The sequence below is a fragment of the Hemicordylus capensis genome, chromosome 1, assembly GCF_027244095.1.
Source record: "Hemicordylus capensis ecotype Gifberg chromosome 1, rHemCap1.1.pri, whole genome shotgun sequence".
Lineage (NCBI taxonomy): Eukaryota > Metazoa > Chordata > Lepidosauria > Squamata > Cordylidae > Hemicordylus > Hemicordylus capensis.
Window position 1 is genome coordinate 29,556,566 of NC_069657.1, and position 12,373 is coordinate 29,568,938.

At 41.3% G+C, this 12,373-nt stretch overlaps 1 protein-coding gene across 2 annotated transcripts in view; it reads right to left on the reverse strand.

Annotated features, from left to right (window-relative positions):
- Positions 1 to 12,373, reverse strand: part of PAPOLA (poly(A) polymerase alpha) — an 89,668-nt gene that overhangs the window by 19,478 nt on the left and 57,817 nt on the right. For both annotated transcript variants that reach the window (XM_053257142.1, XM_053257139.1), the window contains exons 13-14: positions 8,511 to 8,564; positions 865 to 984 (exon numbers count right to left, since the gene is read on the reverse strand). In XM_053257142.1, coding sequence (XP_053113117.1) covers positions 865 to 984; positions 8,511 to 8,564 — 174 coding nt within the window. The remainder of the gene's footprint in view (positions 1 to 864; positions 985 to 8,510; positions 8,565 to 12,373) is intronic.

The following is a 12,373-nucleotide window of genomic DNA, read 5'->3' on the forward strand; positions in this document are numbered from 1 at the left end:
AGGATATTTGGGAACCCCTTTGAGAACCATGGTGTAGACTTCTGAGATTTGAGAATTGTTTCTTCATTAGTAGGTCCCCTGATAACTGAGCAAAGAGGCGCCTTTATTTAGCAGGGGGAGAACAACTAGCCCCATCCATCCTCAGCACAGCATCCCTCCAGTGGCTGTTGCTTATCTTATGTTTCTTTTTTAGATTGAGCACCCTTTGGGGACAGGGGAGCAATTTTATTTATTTTTGTGTAAACTGTTTTAGGACTTTTGCTGAAAAGTGTTATATAAATATCCGAATTAATAAGCAATAGATAGATGGATAATTGCTTCTGATGACCGTGTAAAGCTATGCTTTAGTTAGCATATCAGTTTCAACAACAACAATTGCCATGGGTTGGCTTTCAGTCGGGATTCGAGCATTTAGTGTCTCAATTACTACACAGTGTTTACAACACAGTAAAGGTAGTCTGATCACTTTCTATTTGTTATACAAAATTGTTCGATACACAAGTATTCCATAATTCAAAATGCCTATCAGCATTTTAGCTTTTTACCTGTAACTTAATTTGAAACTTTTAAAAATTATAACTTAAAATGCGGTGTTAGCTTGGTCTTTTAACTTGTTTAAAATTGTTTTATATTGTATCTATTTTAGTAACGTTGTGAGCTGCCCTGAGCAGTAGTATACTAGAGGAGTGGGGTATAAATAAAACTCAGCAGTCTTTCAATTGCTCAAAGTTGCATGTGTGGAAGCCAGTTTAGACCACAGACAATTAATTTTGATAAAGCAGCTGCCAGCACGTCCAACAGAAAAAATGCCTCCCATCCTTGCTTTCGATAAAATATCTTCCAACAGCCAAGAATTTGCCTTACTTGTCAGGATTTTCCTTGGGTGCCGGGAATGACTGAGGATTTACGTGAGCCAGTGTAATGAATTCATTTTTCTCCAAGCTTCCGACCAGAATTCGGATTTTAGACTCCACCAAGCCAACCCTGAATGAAAATAAACTTAATCAACAATCTAATAAGAGAATACAGATCCCCTACTTGAAAAAAAGGCTTTTCAACCATTGCTGGATATGTACAAAAAGTGGACATTTAGGTAAATATGTATATATTGAAAGAATAAATACTTTTAACGTATTATTTAGAAAGTGTGAAACAAGCTCCTGAGAAGACAAGGCTCAGACCAGGGAAAACAGCAAATATTTGCTTTCCTTCCTTAAGAAGAAAGCAAGCAAGCAAGCATATAAACAAGAAAACAAGGGGGAAAGGACAGGCTAAGTTGATTAGAGCTAGTCTTTTCTAGGGTTTGATTTCTGCCTGGCTAGAGGTTTGATTTTGACATGGCAGTTTCAGTTGGGCCTAGAGAGGCAGTGGGTGGAGGTCAGCTGCAGGTGAATCACAAAGCTTGTGGGAGGAGCAACATTCCTGAGGTGGCTCAGTTTGGAAGCAGCTCTTGAGAAGACAAGGCTCAGACCTGGGGAGCTTTACAAATAGGAGTTTGCTACCAGATAGCAAAGCAGTTTTGCATTGAGTTTAGCAGGGAAATGTGCGCAGACAACCAGTACGAGGAGATGTGTATCACCCCACTTTTGCAATTTTCTTGAAGAATAGAGCTTAAAACCTTTAATCAGCTGAAAAGTGCAGTGAAGACCTACATTTTAAGTACACAAGCTCTATATTTTCTAGAGAGCCAATAAAATCAGTTATGAAAGTAGAACGCCAGCAGGCGAGTGAGTGCTTTCCAGTGTATTGCACAGTGTTGTGTTTATAACTATCTGCCTGAAGGGCAGAAGTCCTGAGTGTGTACTTGGTGCAAAGAGCTACTGGCTTTCAGGGAACAAGTATGTTCCCTCGAAGCCAAGGTGGATTACATGGAGAAGATAAGGGAGGCAGAAAGACATGTGGGTGAGATCCTCAGGGATGTGATAGAGGCATCCCACTCCCAAGCTGACAGCTCCTCTACTGTCATGGAAAAGGAAGGTCACAGGGAAGGATGACATCAGTCTGAGGAAGAGATGAATGCTTCGTTAGAAGGGACCCCTTCCTTGGGTCATGGACCCATATCCTCTCGCACAGAGGATACTCCTCTGGGGGTTGAGGGCCTCCTAATAGTGTGCGATTTGATCGTAAGGGACATAGAGAGATGGGTTTGTGACCTGTGTGTAAACTGCACGATGAGCTGCCTGCCTGGTGCGAAGGTTGTGGACGTCACACAGTCTAGATAGGCTGTTAGGCAGTGCTGGGGAGGAGTCAGCTGTCATGGTGCATGTCGGCACCAACAATGTTGGGAAATGCGGTCTGGGGTCATGGAAGCCAAATTTAGGCTGCTGGGTAGCATACTGAAGTCCAGGACCCCAAGGGTAGCATTCTCTGAAGTGCTACCTGTTCCATGTGCAAGGTCAGCGAGAGAGGCGGATCTGAGAGGTCTGAATGTGTGGAGATGACTGTGGTGCCGGGAGGAGAGGTTTAGATTTGATAGGCACTGGGATACATTTTGAGGCAAGCAAAGCAAAAGGGACAGACTCTACTTGAACCAAGATGGAACCAGACTGCTGGCACTTAAAAATCAAACATGCCTCAGTACAGCTTTTAAAATGTCTGGGGGATTGCCTACAGGAAAAGGGTGGTATGTGGTTTGGCAAGCAAGATCTTCTAAGGTGTGAGGGTGCAAACATTTCAGATAAACCCAGAAGGGGATGGAGTAGAAAAACAGGTTGCTTACCTGTAACTTATGATCTGGATGTGATCCGTTGTATTCATAAGAAGGCGCAGGCGCAGAAACCCAGTTCTTATGGATACAATGGATCACAATCCAGATCCAGGAGCAGAGCAGACAGAAATATACAACAGCTCAGATGGCGGTAAAGGGTCAAGAAGGTCAGATGGAAGTAAAGGTGATAGCACACACGAGTGCCAGGTAAGAGACTTGGCATATAGGTGCTTATATACCAATGCCAGAAGCCTCTGTGCCAAGATGGGTGAGCTAGAATGCTTGGTTTCTAATGAAAACATAAATATAGTGGGCATAATGGAAACTGGGTGGAATAGTGAGAACCAGTGAGACATTTATTACTGGGTACTAAGGACAGGGAAGGGTGGATTGTGGGTGGGGTAGCTCTGTATATTAAAGAAGGAATAGAATTCAACAAGCTAGATAACCTAGGAGACCCGAGTCCTCAACAGAATTATTATGGATGACACTACAAGGACTGAAAGGAAATGTGTTACTACTAGCATGCTATTGCCTTCTGGATCAAAATGCTGAGAATGACCTGGAGTTGTAGAAGCAAATCAGAGCGTCAAAGAGACAGAGCTATAATAAAAGGGTGACTTCACATAGACTGGGCAAATTCATGTGTGGGTATTGACAAAAGGCGCCACTTCTATCCACATTTTCACGTATCCAGGCCCAGGTAATGGACACTCGACCTTGATATACACGCCTGGTGGGGGTGGGGGAGGTGGCCCAAAAAGGGTTAAACCCACATCGCTGCTGGTCAGGGACAGCCGGAAATTACTTCGGAGGTCATTTCCAGCCACCATTGTATGTCTCATTTTTTTCTTTTTTTAAAGGGCCCCTCAAAAACTATTTTTGGCAGATTTTCTACTCTTGGGGGACATCTTTGGACTCCTTGTGGGCATGGAGCATAGTATGGCACATTATTTGGCCCATTTTGACCATTGTGGGGACGATTTCGAACAGTGTGGGAACCTAACCCCCAAATTCGCATTCACTTTAATGCCGTTATTTGCCGATTTGCTATCACATGTCCCTCTCCCCATCTGAATGGAACCCCCTGTGAATAATGGAGTTCTCCTGTAATAGAATAGGGACGTGCAAAACGTTTCAATGGTGAAATATTTCAACTCAAAATCGAAGGTTTTGAGCTCGAAACAGAACACCCTTTATTTAAAGAAAATCGAAGGTTTTGAGCTCGAAACAGAACACCCTTTATTTAAAGGGCCTGTTTCAGGCTTGGAGCAGAACCACCCTGTTTCGACTGAAACATTCTGAGCACCATTTTGGAGGCCTATTTTTCCTTTGCCGATTGGTTTTCTGCCACTGCCTTCCAATTGGCTTGTGATCTCCTTGCTTCTTGGTTGGCTTGTTATCATACAAATCAAGTGTTGTCATGGGCAACTGTGGCCCCATTGGTTGGGAGAGCGAGGGGGACACAAGAGGAGGGAATTTCAAATTCAAAATGTATTCAAAGTGATTGTGAGGCAGAGAGAGCCCTTATACTGTACCTCTCTTGAGGATAATATATCAGGAAGAAAGGAGAAAGGAATCAAGAAAGGCTTGATTTTGTTGTTTTCTCTTCTCAGCACTGAGTATAACATGCTGTGCTATTGCTGCTATAATTGGCTTTGATCAATCTCAGATTGACAAAATCAGAACTTGGGTGCTTGCGTTCCTTGAGTTGTGGTTTGTTTTTGTTTGTGAGATAGTGTTGTGGTGAGAAATGGACAGTGGTAGCTCTGTGTGTGTGTGTGTGTGAGAGAGAGAGAAATATTTCTTGGCGACTGCTGTGATGAACTCTATGTCTGGCCTTGAGACTAACTTGTGCTTCACTCACTGCTCTGCAATCTGCTGTACTCAGTCAAAATTTGGCTGAAGTAGCTCTAGTTGAGTTTATGGCTATGCTTGCTGCTTAGCAGGGGTGCTGCTGTAGCAGCTCTGGCAATGCTAGGAACAGAAGGAGTCATAATTGTGTGTGGGTGAGCAACCTGTGCCAATGATCTTACTGCAGCACAGGCACTGTGGCTGGAAGTGGATTCTGGGTCAGTGATACTTTTTTGGCCATTTTTTCACTGTGTTTGGAGGGACAGATTCCCATTTACTGCATGCTTCTACAGCATTTTTCAAGGCAAGATTGCAGAATGCATAGCAAACTGCAATGCAAAACTTGTGTGTGCATTCTGCGGGCACACAATGGGGAAACTCTAAATGCCCCAATGGATCGCTTCTCCAAACGCTGCAATGGCTAGTTCCTAGAGACACCCAAGTGGGTTGTGTGGTAGGGCATGATGGGTGCTACCTACCACCCAGCCCACAAAAGAAAATGGGCAGTGGGGGATTTAAATGTTTTTTTAACCTTTCCCCCAAACCCCCATAGGATTCCATGTTTCGAGTTTCCCCATTGTTCCCTATGGCTGAAAACACTTAATGTTTTGAGTGTGCTGAAATGGAATGGTTGTTTTGACAGAACGTTTCAGCCACTTGCCTTTCCTTTCGAGCTTGAAACAGAACACAAAATTCACTTTGTGCATATCCCTATAATAGCTCGGTTGGGATGTATACCAAGATGGAGCAAAGGTACCACCAAGTTCAGGATGATGCCTGCGTGGCTAACAAGTAGTGTCAGGGAAACTATAAAAAGGGAAGACTATTTCCTTCAAAAATGGAAGTCCTGTCCAAAGGAAGACAATAGAAAGCTGATTTTTGTGATAACAAGCATTAATTGTCTCCTTTGCTAAGAAGAGTTTGCAATGGTTTACATTTGAGTGGTAGACTACATGTGTGAGCACTGCAAGAATATTCTCCTTAGGGGATGGGGCGCTCTGGGTAGAGCATTTGAGGTCCCAGGTTCTGTCCTTGGCATCTCCAAAATTGGGCTAAGAGATTCCTGCCTGCAACTTCAGGGAAGCTATTGCCAATCTGCATAAACAATACAGAGCTAGATGGACCAATGGTCTAACTCAGTAGAAGGCAGCTTCCTATTTTCCTATGTTCATAACAATCTCTGGCAAAAGAAACGCAAGGAGACAATATGGGATGTAAAAAAGAGTAAGGAGTATATAGCTAGAAGTGTCAATGGGAATAACAAAAACTTCTTTAAATATATCAGAAGCAGAAAACCTTCCACCGAGACAGTTGGACCTTTAAATAAGGGCATGAAAGGATTTTTTAAAAATAGTTTTAATGTTTTAACCTTTTTATTTGTTGTTTTTATAGTTTTGTTGTAGACCTCCCAGAGACTTGTGTTTTGGGTGGTATACAAAAATGTGTTAAATAAATTATTGAGGATAAGGAGACTGTAGAGAAGTTGTATGAGTTCTTTCCATCTGTCTTCATGGCAGATGATACTCACCATATAACCATTATGGAACTGAGCTTCTCAGGCTTGGAGGCTGAAAAACTGGACCAATTTGAGGTGATCAGAGAGAATGTTCTTAACTGCCTTGAAAAACTAAAAACTAACTAATTGCCAGGGCTAGATGTACCTACCCAAGAGTTCCAAAGGAACTCAAATGTGATATTGCTGATCTCCTAGCAAAAATATGCAACTTGTACCTACAATCAGGCTCTGTACCAGAGGACTGGAAAGTAGCTAATGTAACTCCAATTTTCAAAAAGGGACTCGGGGGAATCTGGGAAGCTATAGGCTAGGCAGATTAATTTCTGTGCCAGGTAAATTGATAGAAAGCATACTTAAGGGCAAATTTGTTAAACATAGAACAGGCCTTGCTGAAGAACCAGCATGGCTTCTGCAAGGGCAAGTTTTGCCTCACTAACCTTTTGGAGTTTTTTTGTCAACAGGCATGTGGATAAAGGTGATCCAGTTGACACAGTATACTTGGACATCCAAAATGTTTTTGACAAAGTTCCCCATCAAAGGCTCTTGAGTGAACTTGTCCCATGACTGCTAAGGGGACAGGTTCATGTGTGGATTGGTAACTGGTTGAAGGACAGGAAAACAGAGGGTAGGAATAAATGGACAGTTTTCACAATTGAGGGAAGTAAGAAGTGGGGTTCCCCAGGGATCTGTACTGGGACCAGTGCTCTTTGAGTTGTTCATAAATATTCTAGGAGTTGGGGCAAGCAGCAAAGTAACCAAATTTGCAGATGACACTAAACTATTTAGGGTAGTGAAATTCAAAACAGATTGTGAGGCGCTCCAAAAGGATCTCTCCAAACTGGCAAATGCAGTTCAATGTAAGCAAGTGTAAAGTGATGCATATTGGGGCAAAACCCCACAACTTCACATATACACTGATGAGGTTTGAGTTGTCAGTGACGGAACAGGAGAATTATCTTGGGGTTGAGGTGGACAGCTCATTGAAAGTGTCAACTGAGTATGGCAGCTGTGAAAAAGGCAAATTCCATACTAGGGATCATTAGGAAGAGTATTGAAAATAAAACTGCTAATATTATAATGCCCTTATACATATCTATGGTGTGGTCACATCTGGAGTACTGCGTACAGTTCTAGTCACCGTATCTTAAGACAGACATTGTAGAACTAGTAAAAGTGTAGAAGGGAGCAACCAAGATGATCAGGGGCCTGGAGCACCTTCCTTATGAGGGAAGGCTACAGTAACAGGGGCTTTTTGGTCTGGAAAAGAGGCAACTATGGGAGATATGACAGAAGTGCATAAAATTATGCATCGAGTAGAGAGAGTGGACAGAGAAATTTTCCTCTCCCTCTCACAACACTAGAATCAGGGATCATCCCATGAAACTGAAGGCCAGGAAATTTAGGACCAACTAAAAGAAGAACGTTTTCACAGGGTGCATAATTAATCTATGGAATTCTCTGCTATGGGATGTGGTGATGACCACTAGTTTGGATGGTTTTAAAAGGGTCTTAAATTAATGGAGGACAGGCCTATCAATGGCTACTAGTTTGGTGGCTATAGGCCACCTCTAGCCTCAAATTCACCTTAAGTGTGGCAGCAGGGAAATGCTTGACTAACTAGCAGAAGGTTGCTGGTTCGAATCCCCACTGGTATGTTTCCCAGACTATGGGAAACACCTATATCAGGCAGCAGTGTTATAGGAAGATGCTGAAAGGCATCATCTCATACTGTGTGGGAGGAGGCAATGGCAAACCTCTCCTATATTCTACCAAAAGAAAACCACAGGGCTCTATGGGCGCCATGAGTCAAAATCGACTTGACAGCACACTTTACCTAACTTCAAAGGCAAGATGCCTCTGGATACCTGTTGAAGGGGAGCAACAGCAAGACAGAGGGCATGCCCTCAGCTCTTGCCTGTGGGCTTCCTAAAGGCATCTGGTGGGCCACTGTGTGATGCTGGACTAGATAGGCCTCGGGCCTGATCCAGCAGGGCTGTTCTTAATAGTGCAGACTGGCAAAGATCTGGCAGACTCATTTTATATGAATTGCCCAAACTCTGTATTCAAAAAAGAAAATGATGTGGGGACTCAACAGAAAAAGGAAAATGAACTGCTAAGTTCAAACTGAATGCCACACCAACCCTAAAGCAAGAGCTCATGTATAATTTGACAAAAGAATCCTCTGGAAAGAGTGCAGAAGGCAGAAAAGGAAACATGAAGTCAATAAGTTAAGGTTGTCAAGACAAAAACCATATTTACTTATTTCAACATCAGTTCCACAGGTAACTGCAGCCAAAGTTCTTTAATTTCTTTTTAATTAGAATTAAAGTATTTTCATGGGTTCAACTTTTAGAGCACTGTCACAAAATAAATGTTTCATATCCAAAAGTTGTTTTAATGTGTTGACTTAAAGGAGGAAAGCTCATTACTCACCATTCTAGTCGCTGTTTTTCTGTAGGTGCACTTGCTAGAAGTACAATATAATGCCTTAGAAGACAAAAGACAATATGATATAACTCCTTACTTTTTAAAATTCAGACAACTGTATATTTTAAACATCTCACTGGATTCTAGTTTACTAACCATATATTCATAAGCCAATACCTCCAATACTTCCATAGCTTCAGAGAACTATATACACTCCAAGGCATCTATGGGTGATCATTCAAATTCATATGTGAACTATCCAAATACTTATCCTGATTAATTAAATTGCCAGACCAATTGAGTAGCGTTAACGAACAAGATTAGCAGTACTGGCAGAAAAGAAAACTCATGTCTTATAACCAAGGAGACTACATGGAGATTAGAACGCAAGGCATATACTCGAAAAATATTATTGGAAAGCACGTTTATATCAGCAAGTGCTAGTAGTTTGTATTTTTATAATAAAGTATTTAAAAATTTTCTTATAATACATGAGCTATCACCAAGATCCATACCAACAAATGGGGCAATACTCAAGACGGCTCTGGAATGCTGTATTGATTAACAAAAACTTTGTAAAGCTTGTATGGTCCTGAGCAACACTTATATTCAAAACATGTCAACCCCAGTCTAGGGTCACATATGTACTATTATGCATACACCAGTCTATGGATGCAGGGACTCCTTTCATCTTAATGGGAACAACAGATCTAGGTGTGCCAATAAATGCACACAATGATCTGTTGTCTCCACTGAAATAATTGTAGCAGCATTCGTGGACGCAGCCTTTTAAGAGATCCCAAGACTGGCTAAGAAACTGTGGAATTGTGACTCAAATTCTTATACAATCTCTCAGCACATATAGATGCAATATATTTTTCTCATTAAGTATTTGATTACCTTTAGTAAGAAATATGGCCAAGAGACCTTAATGCAACTCAATCCATTTTTTTTAACATTTGGACAATCATGCGTGACTGAGAGAAGGCAGGTGCAGGAGGAAACCAGTGGGAAGAACAAGCACCCCGCAACCTATCTGATTTTCCCAGCAAATCTTTTTACCCCAGATTAGCAGTATGAGGCAAACATGGGGTGGATAACATGCATTTGCTAATGCAGTTCCACCCTTCATGACAGCCTGGTAAAAGTGTTCCAATTAATAACTTTGGAAATGCTTTTTAGAGAAATTCAAGGTTAACTAGAAAATATCAAAGCCTGTAATCCCATTCTTGAAAACTAATCCAAACAACTGCATTTTAAGGCAAGTGGGTTGTTTTGTTTAAAGTATCTCAGTTTACAGTTGTTCACCTACAAAAACCAAAGCAAAAGAAAAGAAATGCAGGTTAGTACAGATATTTGGAATTTTCCATATACTGTACACATTTTCAGTGAAGGGGTTTAAGTGCCTGGGGGCCTGTTCACACATTTTTTCTTCCGCATCACAATGTGTGGAAAAATGATCTTGTTCATGCAACCTCAATTATATACAATACAAGTCACCATATCCTGAGAAATGCTAGGAATAGGGTTTTTTTTTTTTTAGCATCGCTCAGGAAAACTTCAAAGTTTTGCCTTAGTGGCAAGAGGCACTGTTAAAAGACCATTTCACCATAATACTGAGGTGAAGTCAGTGGTATTCTGCCCTTAACAAAATGACTACATGAACTGGACATCAATCAAGGCTGTGCCTAACAAGAATATTGTAATAAGTTATGACAGCAAGTGAGATAGTGTGATTGGATACAGGAAAAAAAGATGTTAAATGGCTCTAACTTTAAATACTAGTATCTCTAAAACACGCCAAAATCTTTCTTATGATGCAGATTAGGCCTATAACTATCAGCTTTGAGCTTCTTTAGATTGCTTTTATTAAAGGATACTGACAGATCTAGAGCACACTGAGTAGTACAGGAAAACCTCAGTATTTGTGGGGGTTCCGTTCTTGGCTAGTGCTGCGGATAGTGTAACTGTGAATACCGAAGGATTGGGGCAATGGGAATCCTAGGGTTAGGTTCCAAAGGGCAGGGAAATGAGCTTGGAACGGGCTAAAATCAATGTGGGGGAAAGCAAAATAAAGTGCCCTACCACACTCCGTGGGTCCCCTGCGTTCCAGCGTCCCCACAGAGGAAAAATCTGGCCAAAAATTGTGCTTCTCAAGTTTTTTTAAAAAAAAAATGAACCATAAAATGGCTCCCCATCACTGGAAAACTCAAAATGGCATCTGACTATCAAATGTGTGTGTTTAACCCTTTTCCCCACTGGTTTTTTATTGCGTATACTGAGGTTGGGTGCATATTACCCAACCACAGATACATAAAACTGAGTGCTGGACCCGCAATTAACGAGGTCTTCCTGCACTGTTCACATTGAATGATATGCAGATCTAGCCAAAGTCTAGCTTGCACAATATGAGCAAGTCATATTAAACCCTCCTCAGATAACATTAATACTTTTTTGAAGCAATGCAGATTTTACATTGGTCTGTTTCAGACTATTTGACATCTTGGTTTGTTTTTTAAAGAAACTGGCGAGTTTATAAAACAAGGTCCAACATCAGGACTGCTCAACTTTGGCCCTCCAGTTCCCATAATCCCCAGCCACAGTGGCCAGTAGTCGGGGATTATGGGAGTTGTAGACCAACATCTGCAGGAGGACCGAAGTTGAACAACCCTTTCCTACATAATGCAAAACTGAACTGTTCTAAAGAGAAAGCAAAAGCTTCCACTCTTCTTGGCCCAGCAGGGAGAGGGTGAAGTGCAAAAGTCTGAGGCTTAACCATGCACTATACCATGGCCTGAACTAGGACACTGCAATAGAAAACTATTTTTTTTCTTCCAGAACTGTATGGGCGTAGTCAAACTTAATTGTGGGAATGGATTTCCAAAGTACTTAGAATTTAACCTCAAACCTTTTATAGTGCTTCTGTGGATTTATTACATGACAATTAGGGTAGTTTATTGTTAACTCAATAGAAGCTGCTCGATACAAATGGTTAGTTGCTATTTGTTGGCTTCATCATTAATAGACATCTCAGATATTAATATTTCCCCTCTCCTCTGATCTAGCTCATTATCCTTCTATTTCTTGTCACTAAGCATTCTGACCTGGCAACTAGAACTTTCCAATTTAAATTCCCAAACATACTGAAAGGCTACTTTATTTTATTTAATCTGATTTTTACAAAGGAGATTCATATTGTTATGCATGCACACTAATATTTCATGTATCTCTTGGAAAATTAAAAAAATTAGTATAGCAGCTGTAACAATCATAGAAGTCAGTATCACTGATTTCAACTGAACTGTTTTCAATTGTACTTTGAACAGCTGCTATAAGAAATGAAGACTTGCATGAATTGTTATACACTAACCTGTACAGAGACCATGCAGTCAGCAAACTGAATTTTTCATTAAGCTCTGCACAGATGTTCATGGCCCAAGCAAGTATTCAAAGGTTAGGCAATATTAATATAATTAATGGGGAGGGGAGAGGAGAGGAGAGCTGGTCTTGTGGTAGCAAGCATGACTTGTCCCCCTAGCTAAGCAGGGTCTGCCCTGGTTACATATGAATGGGAGACTAGAAGTGTGAGCACTGCAAGATATTCCCCTCAGGGGATGGAGCCGCTCTAGAAAGAGCAGGTTCCAAGTTCCCTCCCTGTTTTCTCCAAGATAAGGCCAAGAGAGATTCCTGCCTGCAACCTTGGAGAAGCTGCTGCCAGTCTGTGAAGACAATACTGAGCTAGACAAACCAATGATCTGAATCAGTATATAGCAGCTTCCTATGTTCCGATTAATATATATTAATTCAATTTTTTGGCATGGTTAGAAATCTCCTACTATTAAATAAAAACTTCTGTCAAGTTTGATGCT